We start from the raw sequence: 23,836 nt of genomic DNA, 5'->3' as shown, positions 1-23,836 counted from the left end.
ATTTTCTTTTGTTTGGCAATTTCAGTAAATTAAATAAATAGCATTGTACCATGAAATAGAACAGGTGTAACCTGAAAGATTATATATTTTTTTCTAAATTTGTTAGAATTTGTTAGAATTTGTTAGGATGAACCATTTGCAGATTAAATGAACTAATGATTTATACAAAGTAAATTCTCTTATTTTAAATTTTCAAATATGTATCATTTTAACAAATATTCATGTCAAAATGTTTTTGGTTCATAAACATTTTACATTTATTTTATTTTAATTGTGGTAAAAAAAATAACAAAATTTATCATCTTAACCACTTTTAAGTGTATTGTTCAGCGGTGTTAGGTATATTTGCATTATGGTACAACCAATCTTCAGAATTTTTTCATCTTATAAAATTAAAAATTGATACTCTATACCTGTTAAACAACTCCCTATTTCTTTTCCCCCCACCAACTCCTGGCAACTACCATTTTACTTTCTGTTTCTATGAATTTCTACTATGTAAATATGTAATAGTAGATTTATCAGAGATAGTCTACTCATATAAATGAAATCTAGAATATTTGTCTTTTTAATGGTTGGCTTATTTTACTTAGTATAATGTCCTCAGAATTCATCCATCTTGTAGTATGTGTCACGATTTCCTTTATTTTTAAGGCTGAATAATATTCCATCATATATATAGTTATATTTATTTATATCACACATGAAATCACATTTTGTTTTCTTTGCATTTCTTGGCTGTTGTAAATAATGCTATGAACATGGGTGTGCAAATAACTCTTAGAGACAGGACCATTTTTAAATCTTAGCTACATTCTACTCTGTTGACTTATTTTAACCATCAAAAACATAGTAACTTGACATACAGGACCAGCCTCTTTCAACAGTCTGTTTACTTGGTATCATGGGATTGTAAGCTTGAGGAATGCAGCTTCTGTATAGCTGAGTGAGAGAGTTGGAAGGATCTGGTTCATACCTGAGCAGGTGTGTCTGCCACAGGCCCACATCCCTGCTGCAGGGGAAGATAGAAAAGTGAGCATTAACCATTTTCATCTTCAGGTATGTTAAGGTGAGAACCTCACTACAAGGGGGTCATTACTATTCAGGGAGCCAGAAGAATGCTTGTTACACCAGCTTACCAGTATCTAGAATTTTCACATCACAATGAGCCGCAACTTTCCTACTTGCCTAGAACGGCTTGATGTGATGATACATGGGTTTGGGGTAGTGAACATATGATGTAGGACCTCCAAACTCCAGGTGCTTGTGTGATCTCTGGAAACCCTGGAAAGCCTGTGCACTTTGGTTCTTGCTGGTTCCTGTCTATGGGATGTCTACCTCTGCTAGAACCATGTCTTTCCTTTCTCTAGGGTTCCACTGGAGACCAGTGCCTTGGGAGCCTGCCATTCTTCCTCTCTTGACCTTTTCTTGCACTTGTTTCAGGGGTGGATCTAGTTTTATTGGGGCCTGAAGCTTTTACATTGGAGGGCAGGAGCTTTTTTAGAAAAGGTAATAAAAAATTTGATGAACACATTGCTAGGGCCCCACCCAGAGCCCATGCTGTTGAGGAATTCTGAAGCTTTAACTTCATCAGCTTCACTTTAAGTCTACTTCTGTTTGTATTCATTCATTTTTTTTCCCTTTCTCTTTTTCTCCTATTTTAAAAATTAGAGGGGACACCTGGGTGGCTCAATCAGTAGAGCACACAGCTCTTGATCTCGAGGTCATGAGTTGGAGCCTCACATTGGGTTTAGAGATTGCTTAAATAAATAAACTTTTAAAAATTAGAGTATAATTTGCATACAGTAAAATTCACCATTTTTATTGTATGGTTCTATGAGCTTTGACAAGTGCATATAGTTGTGTAGCCACTGCCACAACATAAATTTGGAACAATTATATCACCTCCAAAATATTACCCATGCCCTTTTGTAGTCATCTTCCCCTCCTTCTGCAGCCTCTGGCAACTCACATGTTTTCTATCTGTTTTATCTTTTTTCAGAGTGACGTATAAATGGAGTCATGTAGCATGTAGCCTTGTGAGTCTGGCTTCTTTCACTTAGGCTAGTGCATTTGAATGTCACCTGTGTTTTTGTGCCCACCACCAAAGATGCCTAAACAGGGAAGGCCCAGTCCTTGCCCTTAGAGAGCTCTTAGTCTAATGGAGGAGGCATAGGCCCATCATCATAGGCTTTTCCTTTGATACTTAGTGTACACAGCTTTGCCCTACTATCTATCTTGTTCTGATATACCTGGCACCCCAGTCATTTTGTGATCATCCTGAGGCTAAAATCTCTGACCTTCTTGAGGTATTCTATTGGATGGGAAAGAGCAAGGACTTTGAAGCTAGGTGGACTTTGAATCCAGTTCTCCCATTTAGCAGTTCTGGGACCTTGTGTTGGACTCAGAATATGACACAGAATATACTGAATAAACATCTGTTGAATGAATGAATGAATGAATGAATGAAACCTCCTTATTCCCGGTCCCTTCTGCATATAAAGGGAATAATAGTCGCAGCTTCACCTGATTGCTATGGGGATCAGTGCCTGGTACAGCACCTGGTGGGCCTCACTAAGGGCTTGTTACCCTTTCCTTCCTTAGAGCCCTATAATATACTTCCCCAGACAGGCACATGCATATTGTACAGACCTCCAAGTGATTAGGCAGGATGATACCAGCACCTGCTGTGCAGGAGCCAAGAAGAGCATGAGTTGAGCATATAGAAACTCCACACAGGTACCAGCCCCACAAGTCCAGCTCAAAGAGCCCCTCCCACTAATTCCTGGACCCTGTCAGCCCTCTCCTCTCATCAAATATATTCCTTGTAAGGGGCTTCATAGGAAGGTCACTGGGAGGAGAAAACCATAACCCTTTCCCAGGGGACCCTCCAGCTGAGTCAGGTCTCTGGCTCTCAGCCCCAGGGTGGGGAAGAGGCATAAGCTGGGAGATGAGTGACCATAGAGTGGTCATTGTAAAGAAATCTGTTCTCTCCTTCAGAACACTCTCAGCAACACTCAACCCAATGATTATTATCAATCAGTTTTTTGTATAATTACCTGTGTGCTGGCTGCCTTCCCTACCAGAGGACTCAGGGCATGTACTAGGTGCTCAACAAATATTTAATATTGAATGAAAAATATTTTGGTTAAGAATTGACATTTGAAGTTACTATTTCTATAGAAAGGAAGGGAATTAATATTTGTCATTCATCTGTGGTGTTTCTGGCATGTTAAATCTTTACCTACAGTCTCATTTCATCTGTATAGTGGCTGTTGAAAGTAGCTATTTTGATCTGTACACTCAAGGATTAACTGACTCAGAGTTGTTAAGAAACACATCCACAGGGGCACCTGGATGGCTAAGCGGTTAAGCATCTGCCTTTGACTCAGGTCATGATCCCAGAGTTCTGGGATCAAGTCCTGCATCAGGCTCCCTGCTTCTCCCTCTGCCTCTGCTTCTTTCCCTCTCTCCCTCCTTTCTCCCTCCCTCTCTCTTTCATTCATAAATAAATAAATAAATAAATAAATAAATATTTTTTAAAAAAAGAAAGAAAAAAGAAATGCATCCATGTCAGTGATGGAGCTGGATTCAATCTTAGGTCTGATGCCAAAGCTCAGCCTCTAGATTTTTTAAGAATGGAAATCTCTACAAGTTGGACTTAAAAAAAATATTCTGACTGATACTCAAGCAGGATTTGAGTGGGTTGGATTGCAAAGTTAAAGCTTAACAGCATGATTTGAAAATCTGCAGTGTTTGTTCCGTTTTGTGCTTTTCTAAATTGGTTTTGGGAGTATTTCTGTAATCCAATTTAAATTGGGGTTTTTATCATGCTGATTACAAACAGCTCTAAATAAGCAATAAAACCCCCTCTCTGTGCTAAGAGAGGCAGTATGGGATGGGAAATGATTGTGGACTTGGAGGCAGGAAGCCTGGGTTTGAATCTTTTTGGATGGGGAGGGCCTTCTGCAGACCCTGAAGCACTTTAACCCTCAGTGTCATTGTTTTGTTGTCTTCATGTTCACTGGGAAAGTAACCCTGGTTATCCCAGAGAATCGTGGTGTGCATCAAATGAGCAATTAAGCAAATGAGATGTTTGTGAGGGCTGTCACCCCAGGAGGAGTTTTGTGTGTGTCAGTTATTCCTAATCTGGACACAAGTAAAGGTATGGAGCACCATGGGAAAGAAAGAAAAGTTCAGAGAGAGGTCAGCAGAATCACATGCCAAGGTGAGAAAGATGTGGCTTGCTTCTGTTCTGCCTAGATCAGCTTGGGTTGAGAGAACCTCATTTGTATGAACAGTTTATGCCCTTGGAACCCTGCAGTTATATTGTCACCTGTGTCAATAAATATATAATATGGGGCCAGAAAGCAAGAAACATTCTCTCTCTCTCTCTGGCCCTCATCTGTCCATCTACTTATTTATTCATTCATTCATTCATTCATTCATTCAGGGATCACTGTAGGCTTTGAGCTGTGTATTGTGGTCAAGTCAATAAAGCAGCAAATCATGAGCAGTGGAATCAGATAGACCTGATTTTGAGTCTGGCCTTCTCCCTTGACTAATGTTAAACTTAGTTATTCAATTTCACTAAACCTCAGTTTCCTCATCTACAATATAAGGAGAATATTACTTGGCTTGTAGGGTTATACAAAGATTAAAAGTGATAATACCTATAATGAAGCTTGCACAGTTCTTGGCACATAATGAACATTCAATAAGTAAATAGTAGCTTATACATCTTAATACTATAACTGCCAAAAAGCCAAAATGTATAATGGGCCAATTCTGCTGTTTTCATATTTTCTCTTCTATCCTCTTAGAAGGTCACAGTGGGTAAGCAGAAACTGAGGCCCGAGGGTTGGGACCCATGGTAACCAAAGCCCAGGTGGTTTGTTGTGCTATGGGAACCTTGAGCTGTGTGCCCAGCCTGAGCAACTCTGCCCAAGGAGGCTTCTGGGTAATCACTGTGAGTGAGGATGTTCTTGCAGCAGCATGCTAAAGATCAGGCTTGCTCAGTTGTATTTAGAACCCAGGCCCATGGTACATCTTTCAGGGCTACAGTGCTAACAGTATTATGGTTTTTTCAAGTCTTTGTTTCATTCCATTTGGACCCTTGGCTATTAGGAAATTGTCTCAGAGCTTGGAGGCTAATGCCCAGGTTGACTTTATCCATTTTTAGAGACACACCAATACACTCACACTTATATGAGTGTGAATTCCTCCAAATGCTTTTTTTTAGAGGCCATGTTTATTGAGATATAATTAGTAAAAGTCACTCTTTAGTGTGATTTTTCTTTTAATCATAAGTTTGAATTCTGAAGTTTCAATAAATGCATATAATTTGCAACCACCACCACAATTGAGATGTAGGATGGTTCCATCATTTCCCTCATTCCTTCACTCTCCTTTGTAGTCAACCCCTCCCACTCTTAGCCCCAACAACCACTGATCTGCTTTTTTGTCTCTATACATTTTCCTTTTTCAAAATAGCATATAAATGGAATCATATAACATGTTGATTCCTGAGTTTGGCTGCCTTCACGTAGTGTAATGCATTTGAGATTCCAAGTGCTTTTGATTGCAGCAAGATTAGTGGTTCTGAGATCAACATGTAAAATCAATAACATTCCTGCATGCCATTAGTAACCAATAGAAAATCTAATTCAGAAATTCACAATAGCATCCAAAATCCCTGAAGGACTTAGGAATAAATAAAACACGTCCAAGATCTTTATGGAAAAATTTACAACATATCATGAAAAGACATTAAAGATGACATGAGTAGATGGAAAAGATGATGTTTATAAGAGGAAACCCTGATAACATAGACATGGTGCTTTTTTTCCTGAGCAAATCTGTAAATTCAGTGCAATTCCAACCAAAATCTGAGTAAAGTTTTTCATGGAATTTGCAAGCTGTCATGAAATTCATATAGAAAAAAAGCTCAGGATAGGCCAGACAGTTTTTAAGAATATCAGAATTTATTATCAAGCTCTGAGAATTAAGATGCTGTGGTATAGGTGCATAGTTAGATGGTAGGCTAACAGAACAGAATGGAGAGCCAAAATAACACCTGAACATGTTGGAAAACTTCACATGTGATGGGTAGAACAAACCCAGTGGGAAAGGATTCAGTAAATGTCACTAGGACAATTGATATCCATACAGAATAGAATAAATTGAATCCTGAACTCACAGCATACATAAAGATAAATCCATAAATATTTATAAATACATAAAGGTAAATTAAAACCTAACAATGAAAAAGCAAAAGTTAAACACATTTGTGGGGGAAAAAATGTGACCAGGATTTCCTTAATAAGATATAAAATCAGGCTATAAAATAAAAGATTGATATATTTGTCCACATGAAATTTAAAACTTCTACAAAGAGGGTGCCACAAACCAAGTTAAAGGAGTTTTTTGTTGGAAGACGATGTTTGCAATGCCCATGTCCAAGGGAGGATATATACCCAGAAGTCACAAAGAAGTCCTAAAAATCAGTAAGAAAATGATGAGCTAATGGGGAATAGAAATAGGCCAGTTCAACAGGCCAAAGGGCCAGTAGGCATAAAATGCTGCTCTATCTCACTTGTAATTAAGGAAATACAAATTAAGCCAGGCATGAGATAACCATTTCTCATGTATCAGACTGGCAAAAATTTTGAATCTATATCAGTTTGGCAAGAATGGGGGAGCATTGGAAATCTCCTATGCTACAAAAAGTAGTCAAAACTGGAAGAATCTCTATCGCTAGTGGATTTGCACTGTATAGTGGACAGTGCTGACCCCATGATTCACGCTATGTCTCTACCCTAGAGAAAATCTCACATGTGCACAGGAGACATGTGTTAGAATGTTCATTACAGCCCTGTTTGAAATAGTAAAAAATTGGAAAGTACCTAAATATCCACGAATAGGTACATCTTTATATATGGATGAACAAATTGTGATATATTCACTTGGTGAAATACCACATAGTGGTTTAAAATGATCTAGAAAGACTTCTATCAACATGGATCAAATTTCAAACACACAAAGTTGAATTTACATATTTCAGTGGACTACATGGAGTGTGATTCCATTTATATAAATTTTAAGCAGGTATAATTTTTTTCATTTATGCATGGCTTATGTAGTTAATAAAAACATGGTAGGAATGATAAACACCAAATTCAGGATAATGGTTATTTTGGGGAAGGAGGGAGTGGAATGTATCAGGAAAGAATATATAGGAGACTTCACATATATGTCATGTCTTAAAGTTTTTTCATATTAAAAATTATATTTATTTGAATGACAATAAGAGCTCAAAAATCAAGGAGCATCCTTTTATTAGAGTAGACAGCAAAAATGGTCTTGGGGATAAATTCTCATAGAGAGTAATAAAAATTGATCCATAAGCTTTTGAAAAAACCCTCAGGGAACAGCAATTAGAAATTTTTTTTTTCTTAAGAACAGAAAACATAAAGTGTAATCAGTGTAAAATTTAATAGCCTTTTAATACTCAAAGGAAAGAGTGTATCTTCATAACTTCGAAGACTTTGTGCAAATTCATTTTTTTTGGATATGGGACACCACATTTTTTTAGAATTTTATTTTATTTTATTTTATTTTATTTTATCTTATTTTATTATTTTTATTTATTTATGATAGTCACACACACAGAGAGAGAGAGAGAGAGAGAGAGGCAGAGACATAGGCAGAGGGAGAAGCAGGCTCCATGCACCAGGAGCCCGATGTGGGATTCGATCCCGGGTCTCCAGGATTGTGCCCTGGGCCAAAGGCAGGCGCCAGACCGCTGCACCACCCAGGGATCCCGGAACACCACTTTTAAAAATTATAAAATGTAACATTCACATATAGAAAAGTGCACAGAACACATGTGTATGTGTTTAATATACATTTGTAAGTACACAGCAAAACTCTGCATAACTGCTGGCCAGGTCAAGAGATTCAGCATTCCAGGAGCCCTGTGTGGTGTACCATTCCTTAAATTTAATTTGTTTTATCATAATACAAACAATTGTACAGTGGACCTGTTATTTTTCTTACATTAAAAATTAATTTTAGAAAAAATGTTTCTGACATTGATTTCTAAAATTTTCTTTTCTTTTTTTTTTTTTTTTTTTTTGATTTCTAAAATTTTCAACACAATTTGTGGGGGGCATCTGGGTGGTACAGTCAGTTGAGCATCTGACTCATGGTTTTGGCCCGGGTTGTGATCTCAGGGTCATGAGATAGAGCCCCACGTTGGACTCCATGCTGAGTATGGAGTCGGCTTCGGATTCTCTCTGCCTCTCCCTCTGCTTCTCCCGCTCATACTCTGTCTCTCTCTGTCTAAAATAAATAAATAAATAAATCTTAAAAAAAATTTCATCATAATTTGGGATTGGAAAATGTCAGTCTAATACTAGGATGCCTGAGAAGATTGTGGAAAATACTGTGTTTCATTGTTTGCAGACATCTGGGCCAAAGTTAGCAACTGCCTGTGTCATAGCTTGTACTTGAGCTGCCGGCCAGTGGTTGCTCCCCTGTGGGCTCCGAGAATGGCAAGCCCTCCTTGGTGACTGTCACTGGCATCACAGTTATGATTTATTCATGTGAGCAATATCTCTCTTCTCTTGGCCAGAGCTCCAGGAAGTTGATAAGTAGCTTCAGAGTTGTATTTTCCCCTGAGCACTGACCAATGGGATAGGTATGTGGTCTTTGCCATTCTGAATTGTCTCCTATCTGAACCTCAGATGCTGGGCATTTTAAAAAAAAAGAAACTCTTGGGGGCAGATTGTCCTTGATGACTGAGTGAGAAATCCATGGACAAGGACTGGGAAACAGCACACTAGACCAGGGTTTTTCCACTCTAGCACTTTTGACTTTTGGGGCTAGATAATTCTTTGTTGCAATGTGTGTGTGGGGGGAGGGGTGTCCTGTGCATTGTAGGATGTTTAGCTGCATCCCTGGCCTCCACCCACCACATGCCGGTGACACTCTCTCAGCGTGGCAACCAAAATATTTCCAGACATCACCCAGATGTCTGGGGAAATGAAATCACTCTGGTTGGGAAACATTGCCATAGAATATGAGACTCATGGTCCCTTGTAGATACTACAGCTGTGAAAGGGGTAGTGGAGGCAACCCCTGGATGAAGGCCCCTAATTTGGAGCAAGAGAAAGAATGAAAGGCAAAGAAAGGAGAAATGTGTCAGGCAGATAAATGGAGCCATTAAGTTAGGGGAGGGAGCTTCAGGGTAGCTGTAAATGACAGTGGCGAGAAGTGGGGGGTGGGGGGTGCAGGGCTCTGAGGCTGTAGAGTACAGTGTGAGGTTCTGTCTAGTAATAACTGGGAGGAGTGTTAGCCAGAGCCTGGTGTCCTCTTCAGAGGGAGGCACTCACTCCTTCCACCTTCCCTCTGCTGAGGCCAGCCTTGAGCAATTAAGCACTTTAGATCCTCCTAAGTATTTTACTGTTTTCCTCCTGACCTTGTGGGGAAAGTTATGTGAATCTATCAAGTGGGTTAAGCTCCTTGGAGAGAGATTGCAATTCTTTGATCTTCATACACTCCAACAGACATTTCTCAGTCACCCACCTGAGCACAGGCTGTGCCAGGCACTGGGGACCCCACTCATCCAATTTTAGTATATGTGCTGCCGAAGCGAGCACGGGACCCTACTAATCCGACCAGAACTGCATGGTCTGGGCAGGGAGACGACTCAGCCGACACAGGCCACCCTGGGAGGAGAGAGAAGGCAGGCTCTGTCGTCAAGTGGCCCAGGTTCACATCCCACTCTGCTCCTGGCCATTCTGTCTCCTTTGGCCTCGGTGTCCTAGTCTGTAAAATGGAGTAGTGAGAATTCTTATCCCAAATGGATGTGGAGAGGATTAAGTGAGAGAACGCGTGCAGCCTGTGCAGCAGTGCCTGGCATTAGTGAGCACTCAGTGATACTACTATCATTATTGTTAATGATTTATTATTAAAACTACTTCATAAAGGCTGTAAATAGAGTGCCAAGAAAATTCTGAGGGACAAGTGATCAAAGATTCACAGAAGTGGCTTTTTTGAGATGGTCTTAAAGGATTAGTGGGACTTTATCAGGAAAAAGAGCTGTGGCGTTGTGGAAAGATCACGCACTAAAATGTGGGCAGGAAGTCACAGATTGTGAGCAAGTGAGCATGGCTTATAGGGGACAGCTGCTGGCTGTGAGATCCGGAGGCTCAGTCAGGGGTGGGCCATCAGGCTGGAAAGGAAGGCGGGTGGAGCCGCCGGAGAAGGGACTTGGTCTGAATCAACATGAGTACCCAAATCCTTCAGCTTGGATGTGCTTCATTTGTTATTTCTTTTCTACAGAACAGAGTGGGAAGGACTTGCCATTTTAATCCCATTCTCCTTTCCCTGAGCAACGAAGTGCTAAGTTTGCTCCCTTGCCTGGAGCCATTAGTGAGCCTTGGGAGACCGAAAAGCAAATCGTCTTGCTGTCCCTGTGCTGTCAAATATGGGGCAGGGTGGCATGCAGGGGGACACTGACAGCCACTTTACACTGGAGTCCAGCAGATGGAGTATGCCTTCTCTTGTCTGGGTGCTCTTGAGGCTTATCCAGTTCTGTGACCACTCAGATGGTATTGGTATTGCTGCTCTACTTGCTGGAGTTCACAGAGGAGCAAATCAATCAACCAGTCATGGAGTTCTGATGCGTTTTCCACCTCTCTTTTTTCTGTGGCTTACACGCTGCCTCAGGGCAGGGGCTGGAAAGCATCCTGGCAGACGTGGCTAATAACCCGGGGAATTTGTGCCAAAGGAGCGGTGTGTTTATTTCTCCGGAACCCGTGGCACTGTGCCCGAGGCTTTGCTGAATCAGCCTGGTGCCGTCTGGCGTCCCCCCTGAATGCTGAGACCTCAGTCCCAAGGTCATGAGTGTCCCCTGGATGGCTCTGGCTTTTGCTTCGCCACTCTCTGAAACTTCACACAGTGACTCTGTATTTATTGAGCATGTGCCAGGCCCAGTGGGGAGTGGTTATGAATGAGAAAGATGCCATCCTTGGCTTTGGGAAACATATAGTCTTATAGGAGAGACAGGTGGTGTGGGTATGGGTTAAAAAAGAGGAATGTCTGGAGTCATGATGGTATGGGATGGTGAGAAAAACCTAATCTTGGGCATGGGGTGTGAGAAGTCAGGAATGCCCCCCCCCCCTTCCCGAGAGAAAGTAGGACTCCCTGATATCTGAGAATGCTTGGGGGTGGGGCAGGGACCGCCCTCACCAAGCTGGCTCATGGCTGAACCCAGCAGGCTCCTCCAGGAGGCATCCTCCTCAGCCTGTCCAGCACCTTTGACACTGTTGCCTTCTTTCTCTTACTTTAAATTCCTTTCCTCCCTCCCCCAGGCCTACTGTTTTCCCTTCCATTCAGGCTACTCTTAGGCCCCTTTGCTGGCTTCTCTTGCTCCCCATGTGCAATTCCAGCCTTCCCAGAGGATGGCCTTGCTCTCCAGAGAAGTAGACAGTGGTGGTGAGAAGCCAGGCCTGGGGGAGGCCAACCTGGCTGGGTCCTAGCCCCTGCTTTACTCCTTATGGCCCCTCAACCTTAGACAAGCAAGTGACTAACTGCCCCATTAAAAGTGGTTCCTTTTACCAGGGCAGTCTGAGGACTGAGGTGATACCTTTAGAGCTCTTAGTGCTTAGTGTAAGACCCGTGTGAGTCAAGGTTACAACACCCTTTCTCTTTCAGCATCAGAAACTGACTCAGTTCCATTCACTTTCTATTTCTTCCTGAAAACCTGGTGAATATGGAAGGTCAAGGTGTTACCTGGCCACAGTGCTTATGGTAAAACTGACCCCTGCTTGGTACATTGAATCTGGACTGAAGTTCTCTGTGCAACCTCTAAATAACCTGATGAAGAAGCCATGGTTTTGGGCTTCCTGAGTCTGGTGTCTCCTTCAGGGACCCTAGAAGCTCTGTGTGTGGGGCTGTTACAGGAGATGTTGGCTCCTGAGGGGCCTGGGACCAAGGCGGCTCCATTCCCAGTCAGCTTACACCTGAATTGACCTTTGGAGGTGACCTCATCTGTCAGATGAAAGGATTAAACCCTTCCAGCTCTAACATTCTGTCAGTTCATTCACTTAAAAATATCCATTGAGAGCCTTCTATCTGGTAGGTGCAGAGAACACATTGTTGATCAAAACAGATGCATTCTGTGCTCTGAAGACCCTCATGGTTCAGTTGGGAGATGTTGTCAATCAAAGCATCACAAATTATAGTTAAAAGAGCATTTGATCATATGTACATTGTGTAGTAGGAGATTTGACCTAGTTGGGGAGGTTAGGGAAGTCTTCCATGAAGAAGTCATGATGGAGCTGGGATCTGGTGGCTAAACAGGCATTTACCAGCAAAGAAGGGCAAAGAATGATTTCAGAAAGCGAGAACAGCAGAGGCAAAGGTTTTGAGAGGGGATGGGTGCAAGGTGGAGAGAACGAAGGCTGGGAGAACTCGGGGACTGGGGCTGAGAGTCAAATTATTTAATGACCTCATGCAGCCCTGGGTTTGGATCAGTGAGAGCTGATACCCAGCTAGTCATGCTGCTGTCATTATTTCTTTCTTCTTCTTAAGAGCACTGAGAAGCGGGTTAAGGCAGAGTGGGGATATATGTCTCGGGAAGATTGCATTTACAATTTGAAGAGCTGATTCTGGCTGCAGGATGCTGGAATCGAGTGTGATAGGGAGTGAAATTCGGAACTTTAAGTGATAAGGTTTTTTTGGAGAAGGAAGCCTCAGGCGGCTTTGTAGAGCATCACTGGGGATTAGCAGCAGGAGAGGAGAGTTTGACCTTTAATTTCTGGGGTCATGGCTGCTCAGCTTGACTTCCCACCCCCACATTTTACTCCCAGTTTTGGCTTCTGTGATCCCGAAGCGCTCTTTTATGTTGCCAAATCACAGACTGAAGGAAGGTGGGTGTGCAGCTGTAACAGGAGATGGAGGCTCCTAAGCACATCCCAGCCACCAGAAGAAGCCTTCAGGGCATTCATAAAACTAGATCAAGCCGCACAGCAGCATTTTCTGTAGCTTGGAGAACTGCTTTTGGCATTGAAGACAGACATTTTCCATCAAATAGGATGAATGAAAATCACATTTCTCTTTTCTCTCTCTTTTTCCTCCAGGCTTATATTTGGCACCCTTTACCCTGCATATTATTCCTACAAGGCTGTGAAATCAAAGGACATTAAAGAATATGTAAGTAGCACTTTTTGATGGTTGTGGAGGAGTTGGGTGTAAAGTCGTGGGAGAAGGAGGATACCCTCTTTGGTGTAGGCACTGGTAGCAGGGCAAAGGAACCCCTCCTTTACTCTTCTTCTCATGAGGCTTGCCAGGTGTGGTCCAGGAGTCCTCCCCAAGTCTAGACCCCTATAGAAACAGAGAATGGAATGGCGGTATGGCAAGGGGAAATGGAATCAGGGATCAGAGGTGACCCAGGCTGCCACATATCACTGCCTTGGTCAAGTGACTTTACCTCTCTGAGCCTCAGTTTCCTTGTCTGGAAAACACTATAGACCAGCATTACTGGGAGATAGTCCACATTAAGAAGCAGGAGCTCAGGTCCTCCTGCCTCTGTGACTCTGGCTATGATCCTCATTCAAGTTGTGTGATTTGAGTACCCCACAATTTAAACCCTGTTGCTTTCTAAGCTTTTTGAGAACAGGGTTGTTCATCATCTTACATCTGATTCCCCAGCACCTAGCAGAGGGCTGAGCATGTGGGAAGGGAATCCGGAGTACTTACTCGTTGGAGGATTGTATTATTGCTGGGTGGCACCATCACAGCCCTAGATGTGCTGGGCACCTCTAGGCAGGAGAATCCTGAGACCACCCCTGATTGACAAAGACCTACATGGGGTAGGTGATGAGGAAAGGGCACCCCATCCCACATAGGACAGAAACCCAGATCAAGTTACAAAGAATGTGAATTTGGGCATCAAGAGTCTGAAGTCAGATCCTGGCTCTGACATTTGATTGATGCACTGCTGGACAAGAAGCTTAACTTCCAAGAGCCTTGGTTTTCTAATCTGATGGGTGATATGAACAATCCTGGCCTGTAGTGTTCTGAGGAACAAAGGGTTTTTGCTCTACATCTTTTACTCAGATGTCACGTTGGAAGTTTGGCACAGATAAAGAAATAAAGTGGATTTGAAAGTCACTTTCCTACTCAGATTTTCCAGGATGTCTTCATGATGAAAATCAGCCACTTCCAGGTGAACTGCAAGCAGAACCAACCCTCCTCCCTTCCACCACCGCCTGGCCCCGTTTCCTCAGTTTCCCTGAACTGCTTGCCTGGGCTTGTATCTGCTACTAAGCAGAGGATCCAGACAGGGGTGTGTTCCCTGGTGACTGGGTCGCTGGTATATTTGAGAGAATCTCAGAGTGTTAACTATAAATAGCTCTCCCAAGATCTGTCTCCGGACCCCTTCCAGCCACGGGTGCAGGGAAGCTGTGCTAGGTAAGGAGGCATAATTAGTGTCACTGTGGTTCAGGGTCTGATGCTCCGTTTTGCAGGGGCAGAAACTTAATTTTGCTAGCTCATCTGGGAGAGATCAGACCCTGTAAGTTGTTTTGCTCTGACCAAACTCACAGGAGCCTGGTTATGACTAAAATGGCAATTCATTAATTTAGAGTAAAAAATATAACTGACAAACAGTGCAGCTGTTTGTGTTGGCTAGTGAGCATGAGGTTTTTCCCAGTAGGGAAAGCTTGGGAGTTAAGATTAGAAGGTTTCTTCGTAAAAATGGAACTGAAAGAAAGGAGCTGAGTGTATTAGAAGAGATCTGCCTGCTTTTCCCGCACTTGCTCATGTGCACGCACTCTCTCATACATGCTCTCAGAGGTGCTCTCATACATGCCCTCACACACACCCTCACACTCATACACACTTACATGCTCTCCAACACTTTCTCACACTCTCACACATGTTAACTCACTCTCACACACCCATACACTCACATGCACTCTCACACTCTCTCTCACACATGCTCTCTTGTGCTCTCACATACACTCTCACATGCTCTCACTCACTCATACATTCTTCATACATGTTCTACTTACACACCCACACATCTCTCACACTTCCACACACTCACTCACACACACATACTCTCACATGTTCTCCCACTCATACCCACACACACTTCTTACACTCACATGCTCTCTCACTCACTCTTGTATACTCTCATACAAACATGCTCTCTCACTCACTATCACACTCACAGTCTTGTGCTCTCATACACTTCACATGCTCTCACTCACATATGTTCTCCCACACCCATACATACCTCTCACACTTCCACATGCTCACACTCACTCTCACACTTGTTCTCTCACTCTCATACCCTCACACTCTCACATGGTCTCTCTCACACTCACACACTCTCTCAATCACTTACACATGCTCTCTCACACACTTTCATATGCATTCACACTCACCATTAGACTCTCCCCTCTTTCCTCTGTTTTGACCAATAAACCCATTTGTCCAAGAGAGAAACCTGGAATTGTTTCAAGTTCTGCTTCCTCACCACCCGACCCTATCTACACACCTGGTTGGTGACTGTATCCTTCGTCTCTATCCCCCTAATGGTCCTTCAAACCAGGCCTCTCCTCCTGTGCTGCCACCCTCTTAAATGCAGTTCTCATCATGTTTTCTCTGGAATGTTACAGTGGCCTACTGTAGTCATTTTTTATTGCCACTGTAACAAATTACCATGAACTTCGTGCCCTAAAACAACACAAAGATGCTATCTCCCAGTTCTAGAGGTCAGAAGTCTAATGGGTCTCACTGGGTTAAAATCAAGCAGAGCTACATTCCTTTTGGAGACTCTAGGGGAGAATCCATGTCTTTGTTTTTTCCAGTTCCTAGAGGCCACCTGCGTTCCTTGGCTCATGCCCTTCCTCCATCTTCAGAGCCAGCAGGTAGCATCTCTGACCATTCTTCCATAGTCACATTTCACTTAAATGACAGCCTCTTGGTGACAGCCAAGCTCACGTCACAGGAAGGCTCTGGTTAGGAAGCTGCTGCTGATGTCACCACCAGGGACAGTGGCTGCCAGCTCTCTGTGCCTTTGGAACATTCCCTGAAGATTCAAAATTCTAAGTATGAGCATTTAACTTTTCTAAGCCTATGTAACAGGCCTTACCTCCTACCATGATCCTCATGTTGGGAGACTTTCCCCAAATTAGAAGACATTGGATGTTGGTTGTAAAAACAAATAAAAAAAAAAAAAACAAAAAAAAAACAAAAAAACAAAAAACAAATAAATATAGGTATTGATATAGATGTATCTCCATCAGTGTCACTTCTTTGGCTGCTCAACAACCACATTCACTCCTTTGCCCATATTTTGGCTTTAAAAAAACTTTCCAACAAGAATTCTATATAATTTATGTACTTGGCAAACTCAGTATTTTTTAGCTGAGTCCAGCACCAATCCAGTATCTCTGGAAAAATCCTCTCCTCCTCTGGCTCTGACCTCAATATTCAGCACTCTAAAAATTAAATTGTCAAGTGAACCATCACTGATATATCCCATATACTATATTAGAGGGAGAAAGAGAATATATTAAAAATAAAACTAGTTAAAATATTTAAATTTATACATAACTCAAAAATGAGAAAATATGGATAGGAGCCATAGTTCTTAGTCATGCAAATAGTCATGAATTCATAGCTGGTGTTCATGTCTTTTGTTATAAGTTAATTTTTTTAAACCATAAAATCATGACTTTTGTACAAAAATAAGTTGATCCATGTTTAAACTTTTACTTAACTCATTAATTAATAAGGGAACCAGGAAGATGTTAAAAAAAAAAAAAAACAAACACAGCTCAAAGGAGACTCCAGAGAACAGACATATATAAGGAATCAGGAATGATTAAATGAATGTGTTAATAGGTACTCAACTGATTTTGGAGGATTATGGGGAAATCAATTGTACCTCCATTGGACAAAATTTATTTGCACCTCTATAGACAAAATCTTTTGCATTGCAGTCAGTTTTCTATAACTTACAAAGTTGTAAAAGAGGTCAAAGATATTGAAAAACAAGATACATATAGAATCAAGGTAATTCAGAAGGATGCTCTGGAGAACATCTAGCATTCTATAGAACACCCGTTCCAAACTCTTTCACAATTTTTCCTATTACTTCCCTCTTCTACTATTTAATTGCTGTTCTCTTTGTCTTCAGGTAGAGCTTTAGTGAGTGGGGTTCCTTATTCAGGGGTGTGGCCTAAACCTTCATTCTTGGAGACACTCAGGCAAGTAATCTTGCCTCTATAAGGTTGTAATGATGATCCATTGATTCTTACCTCCAAACAAGGCGGTACTTGCTCAGACAAGTGATCACACTCAGATTCCTCCGGAGGAGGATCCTTAACATCTATCCATCCTCCTACCTGTCACATTATGTAGCAGCGAACACTGGTTCCTCCTGGTAATCAGGATCAGCCACTCCATCAAAGCTTGTGAATCCCTCTACTGTCTATTTCCTAGAGGCATCATGGTTCTGAAATAGCCAGGTGAGAGTGTAGTTTCTGCTTCCACTTCTTTGGAATCATTTTGTATGCCTGGTGAAAGCACCCAACCCTCAGGTACCATAATATTAAAAAGCAGAATTCAGAGGTTTGAGAGTGAAAAGCATAAATATTGTGAATGAGTTAGAACGGTGATTCTCAAACTTCAATGTGCATATTGAATGAACAGAGAATTTTATTAAAATGCAGATGCTGATCTGTTAGGTCTGGGGCAGGTCCTTAGATCCTGCATCTCTAAAAAGCTCCCCGATGATTCTGATGATACCAGGCTGTGAACTACAATTTGAGTTACAAGAAGCTGGCAAATGGCTGAATCATAAGAAACACCACTCTCATTTCCTTGGTCCCTGAACCTTTAGATTCTGGCTAAGCTGTAGAAGCATTTGTTGGTTACTGGTTCATGGAAGAATCTGCAGCCTCCAGGGCAGCACATCAACTGGACGGAATGCTGAGTCTTACCTGATTCTCTTTCTGAACTCTCTTAAAGCTGTTGCAGCACTCTTTAAAGCTGGCTGCCTTAGGCAGTGTGTGTGGGGGGGGGCATGGTAAGATCAGAGACTCCCCAAAGTGCCAGCTTATTGTCTTGGATTTCTTTTGCTATAAAAGAGGGTCCTTAGTTAGAATGAGTGTTGTACAGCATGCATTAAAATGAAAAGGGCTCTGAGTCCCCAGCTTACTCTATAGTTGCTAGAAACATGGCAGTAGAAATGCATACTCCAGAAAAGACTCTGCTGCCCTTTCTGTGAGTGAAGGGGCCTGGTACGAGGAGCCTGCTCCCAGAAATTTGACTGGGGCCATGAGATATGGTACCATCACAGAGCTGCTGTGCTGCTGCTGGCAGCTTGGTCTCTGAGTGGTGGTTGTGGCCAGGTCAGCCTTGGGGAGCCCACATTGCCAAGCCCATCTGCTCCCTCTGTCACTTCCACAAGGTCATTGGTACATGAGTGCATTGAACATACACTGTCATTCTGAGGAAAGTGTCTAGCTGACATCCACATGTCTGGCTGGTCATCTCATCCACTTGATTACCAAAAGCTTCCTCTGCCATGGGGACCTTTTGGTGAGCAGGAGCAGGAGCCACAATTATCTAAATTCTATGGGCCTATTTACATCATTCCCGAACCACTTCAACACTAGTCTCTCACTTAGTCTTGTCCTTTCCAAGTAATCCTTACAAGCCAATCCTTACCTGGTGTTTTAAAATGTATCTAAGATTTGTTTTAATCAGGGATGGTAAGGCATGCAGACACAGAAATGACTGTTAAGAAGGAAGAAGTTCTTACAGTTTTCCCAGAAGAAGGAGGCACAGCATGCCATGGGGGGCCCCATGGGGGAACACCAGGGTCTGTCAGGAGTCAGAAGGAGCAACACTCTTTATTGCAGTGTCTGTAGGAAAGTACTGAGTGTGAGCAGATTTAGGATTGGCTCGTTTGAATAATTTCAGTAGGCTCTAGGGTAATTAGGGCTGGGGAATACTGGCTTAACCTGTGAGAGCTCTAGAAAAGAGGTAGTTTGGAGTATGGGCTCTGGACTGGTCAGTTTGCATTTGAAAGGTGTGCTCCAGGGCAAGTCCTTTGATATCTCTAAGACTTGGTTAGTCCTAGGAGGGGCAGTCTCTCCCCAGCCAGTGAAGCCACAGATGCCAGAGCATCAAGAATACAGAAAATAAGAAAGTATAGTTAATATACCTGATGACAGTGTAAAGACATTACCTCAAGACATTTCTTCCAGCCTAAGTGTACTGTTCAAAGTTCTGCCTGCAGGGGACTGTCACTTTTGCTACTTTCTCTGGGCTACCCCTGACTGTACAGCTCTCTACTGTGAGCTCATAGCAGCAGATGGCACAGAGTCATCTATAAACCAGGCTCATATTTTTTTCTTTCCCAGTCAAAGGCATAGGTAATACTCTGAGGCTGAAGCAGGGCTCAGATATGAAAGAGAGTGTGTGGAGCTGGCATAAGAGAAGGTCCAAATAGGAGGTGAGGCTACAGAAGTGACTAAGCCTGCTACCTTCCCATACCACAGGGGAGGCTTTTTGCAGGCTGCCAGGAGCCCTCCAGGCAGAGTATGATGAACTATGGGATTTCATCCTGTCTCTGTGGTTCATGAAAAGTCTCCAGGCTCTGCTTCTGACCCTTTTGCCGTGGTTTAGGATTTCACCTTCTCTCTATCTCCTCACTCCTGAATTCTGCCCCTGACCAGTTGAGAGGGACTTCCCAATCATGCTTTCAACTATCCACTCTGGAGTAGCTCCTTGACATTATTCCTCAAATCAGCCATAGCTTCCTTTGTTCTGGATGCTGACCTACTCGGGCTCCCTCTCATCTTATAGGAAGTATTACATAGAATCCCTGAAATGTGGCAAGTTCTATCTATTTCAAACTTTGGAAAAAATAGGCATTATTTGGTTTCTCTGCAGCATGATGGGGAACACCATTTCCTGGTAATTTATTTATGATTTTCATTTCTGAGTCACATATTCCATTTGCCCTGTTAGGCTCAAATCATTCTCTGATCTTTGTGCATTACAGTAAAGTAAAGGAGTGCAAGATAGAAACTTCTTTAGGTTAACACTTCAAGCCTCCTCTACCATGGCTCCCTTATCTTTGTCCATAGTTTCAACCTCCTTTCTGCGATTTGGCCTTATCTTTTCAGTGACCTGTTAGACATTCTTCATGGATGTCCTGAACCCTCAGATTCCCCTCAGCCTTATGGCACTCAACCTCTTCTCCATAAATCACCTTTCTTTACTCTCTGGTATGAGTGGCTCCATATCACAATATGCTTCAACTTCAGTTAGCCCCTTTCCTCCTGTGTATACCCAGTCATCTACTCAGCAGACACTTGTGGGAAACATCAATTGCCTTGCAAGCTGCCTAATTTTGTCTTTTCTTCTCACAAAGCCACCTAAACCAGTATTTCCCAAAGTATATTTTTTCTCAACATTTAAAAACCATCCTTTCTTTCCCATTCACAATGTCAACATTCTAATTGAGTCATTCAAAACATATCCTTTGAGTACCTACTGTGTGCCAATAATTGTTTTAGGTATTAGAGATATGGTGATGTGCAAGAATAACTTGTCTCCACTCTCAGGGAGCTTACAATCTAGTAAGAAAAGCATAGAAATAAACAAGTACTGTCAAAGTAGATGGATAAGTATTATGACAGGGAGCACGTATGACATTGTGGGAGGAAGAAAAGAGATGATACTTACCCAAACTTTGTGTAAGAAGGAAATGACATTTAGGCTGAGATCTGAGGCCTGAATTCTGGAGGCAAAAGAAGATGTACTGTTTAGAAAACTAAAAAGCGTTCATTATAACTGGAATGAAAAATTCAAGAAAGTATTAGCGTCAAGGCGGGATTTTATGGAGATAATTAGAGTATCATTCATGCAAGGACTTGCAAGTCAATTTAAGGAATTTGGGCTTCATCTTAACAACAGTAAGGAACCGCTGAAGACTTTAAATTAGGAAGGAATATCATCAAATTTGGATTTAAGAAGATCATTCTGAATTGAATATGGAGGAAAGATTAGTAAGGGGTCAGAGGTTTAGAAACCAGGCAAAAGACTGTAGTTCTATTCTAGATGGGAGATGTTGGTGATCTGAAGTAAGCATATTGCAGAAGGGATGGAGAGAAGAAGATAGGTTCAACAGGAATAAGAGGGTGGAAGCAACAGAACTTGGTGATTATTGGCTGTGTTAGGTGAGGAATGCAGAGTTTTCCCAGGGAGAATGTCTTATATAGAGTTAGAAGAGAATGTCTAGAACCAACCCATGTGGAGGAATTGATAAACCTGAGAAGTAGACAGAAAGTCAAGAAGCAAACAGGACAGTTGTGTTGGGGGAGCTTTTCAGGAAGTGGATAGTTTCACATCCATCTGAAAGTCAAGCAAATCAAGGAAAAAATAAAAAGGGTCCATTACTCTCCCTTGAAGTATGTTACAAAGTGGAATCCCCAATGTGAGCAAAGTTAATGTAATGAATGCAGTGCACTGAGCACATGGAGGATGAGGAAGTAGACATTGCATGTATAGATGACTCACTAGAAAAGTTTATAGCTAAGGATTGTGTTAAGGAAAGGGATTTTTTTAAATTGTTGTTGTCATTGTCTTTGTTTTTTTGTTTGTTTTAAAACTTTTAAAAGATTTATTTATTAGAGAGAGAGAGCACACACTTGAGCACATGAATGGGGGGAGGGGCAAACGGAGAGAATCTTCAAGCAGAATCCCCACTGAGCACAGAGCCCAACCATCATGGAGCTCGATCTCCTGACCCATGAGATCATGACCTGAGGTGAAATCAAGAGTCCAACACTCAACCAACTGAGCCACCTGAGCTCTCCATCATTTTCCTTGGTTTTTAATTGAAGATATTAGAGCATAGTCTAAATACTAAAAGGAAAAAGACAGTATACTGGGGAATTTAGGCTCCTGGCTGTGTTTCTGGATACCAGTGTTGGGAATTCCTGGATTCCGGGCCCCAGAATGCCATGAAACGTACAGTTGGAAAGACCTTCTTTGCCCCTTGCTGAGGAGCCTGTGCAGCATGTGGTCTCTCAGACAGCAATTACTTTTGATGAATGAAGACAAGGTGGTTTGCAGGGGACAGTCTTGTTTTTCTGAATAAAGAAGACCTCTAAGTAATCTGTTGAGCCACATGTTTCAGAGTTACAAAGACAATGGGCATTCACCAGAACTGCCTTTATTTTTTGAAAGATATTTTTGCTGGGAATAGAATTCTAGGTTGACATTTTTTTTTCTTTCAACATTTTAAATATGTTATCCATTTTCTTCTGGTATTCATCATTTCTGATAGAAAGTCATCTCTTGTCATTCCCTTGAATGTAATATGTCTATTCCCCCTTGCTCTTAAGATTTTCTTTCTTTTTTTTTTTTCCAGCAGTTTTACTGTGATGTGCCTGGGTATGGTTTTCTTTTTTCTTTTTTAAGATTTTATTTATTTATTAATGAGAATATACAGAGAGGAGACAGAGAGAGGCAGAGACACAGGCAGAGGGAGAAGCAGGCTCCACGCAGGGAACCCGACATGGGACTCGATCCTGGGTCTACCAGGATCATGCTCTGGGCCGAAGGCAGTGCTAAACTGCTGAGCCACCCAGGCTGCCCTGGGTATGGTTGTCTTGTATTTGTATTGTATTTATCTTGTTTGAGGTTTTCTGAGCCCCCTGGTTCTGTGGATTTGCTAATTTTGATCAATTCTGGAAAATATCAGGCATTATTCAAATAATTTTTCTGTCCCATTCTTTTTCTTCTTCTCTGAAATTCCTATTCTGTATATGTTAGATTGCTTAATGCTATTCCACAGGTATTGAGTCTCCATTTTTTTCCAATATGGACTTCCATCTTATTGACTTTATTGTCTTCAAGTTCACAGATTTTATTTTTCTTATTGTATCCAGTCTGCTCAAGTCCATTCAATAATTTAAAATTTTTTAATATTTAAAATTTTTAGGGATCCCTGGGTGGCACAGCGGTTTAGCGCCTGCCTTTGGCCCAGGGCGCGATCCTGGAGACCCGGGATTGAATCCCACATCGGGGTCCCGGTGCATGGAGCCTGCTTCTCCTTCTGCCTATGTCTCTGCCTCTCTCTCTCTCTCTGTGACTATCATAAATAAATAAAAATTTTAAAAAAATTTTTTAAAATTTCAAATACTGTGTTTTTTAGTTTTAGGATATCATTTGGTTCAAAAGAGTTTCCTTCTTTCTCTTGAAATCTCTAGTCTCTTCACTCAATATGTCTACTTTTTCCTGTAGATTCTTTAACAGGGTTTTACTTTTTCAAGAAAAATATCGAACATGCCGTTGTCTTCCTAGAATGTCTTAAGTGATAACAAAAGAAAAATTAGCTTTTGTAAAAAAAAGCTTTGTTGATAAATTGTTAAATATCTGTATATTTTTGGTGAGGGGTCTGTTTGGATCTTTTGCCAAGTTTTTAATTGGGTTGTTTATTTTTTATTACTGAGTTTAAGAGTTCTCTCTATATTTTGAATATGAGTTATTAGATATATATAAGTATTGAAATATTTTCTCTCATTCTGTAACTTATCTTTTTATTCTCTTAACAGTGTCTTATAGAGCAAAAGTTTTTAATTTTAATGAAGTCCAACTTACCAATTTTTTTCTTCCATGGGTCATGCTATTGCTGTTGTGTTAAAAAACTCACTGCCAAGTCCAAGGCCATGTTAATCTTCTAGAGGTTTTATAGTTTTGCATCTTCTTTTAAGGCCTGTGATCATTTTGA

At 41.6% G+C, this 23,836-nt stretch overlaps 1 protein-coding gene and 1 long non-coding RNA gene across 6 annotated transcripts in view; one reads left to right on the top strand and one right to left on the bottom strand.

Annotated features, from left to right (window-relative positions):
- Positions 1-23,836, top strand: part of REEP1 (receptor accessory protein 1) — a 101,320-nt gene that overhangs the window by 33,129 nt on the left and 44,355 nt on the right. For all 3 annotated transcript variants that reach the window (XR_012004351.1, XM_072770110.1, XM_072770109.1), the window contains exon 2: positions 13,149-13,221. Coding sequence is in view for 2 of the 3 variants with exons in the window: in XM_072770110.1 (XP_072626211.1) it covers positions 13,149-13,221 (73 nt within the window). In the remaining variant the exon portion in view is untranslated. The remainder of the gene's footprint in view (positions 1-13,148; positions 13,222-23,836) is intronic.
- On the bottom strand, positions 9,936-19,359 carry LOC140601330 (uncharacterized). Of its 3 annotated transcripts, XR_012004352.1 has the most exons (6): positions 19,280-19,359; positions 18,851-18,953; positions 18,027-18,164; positions 15,575-16,108; positions 13,286-13,392; positions 9,937-13,192 (listed from the first exon to the last, which is right to left on the bottom strand). It is a non-coding gene; the product is annotated as an uncharacterized lncRNA (long non-coding RNA). The 3 variants fall into 3 exon arrangements; XR_012004354.1 differs by lacking the exon at positions 15,575-16,108 and having other exon boundaries at positions 9,936-13,192; XR_012004353.1 differs by lacking the exon at positions 18,851-18,953 and having other exon boundaries at positions 9,938-13,192; positions 19,280-19,337.

The sequence above is a fragment of the Canis lupus genome, chromosome 12, assembly GCF_048164855.1.
Source record: "Canis lupus baileyi chromosome 12, mCanLup2.hap1, whole genome shotgun sequence".
Lineage (NCBI taxonomy): Eukaryota > Metazoa > Chordata > Mammalia > Carnivora > Canidae > Canis > Canis lupus.
Note: the sequence above shows the minus strand (reverse complement) of the source record. Positions and strands in the feature narration are given on the sequence as shown.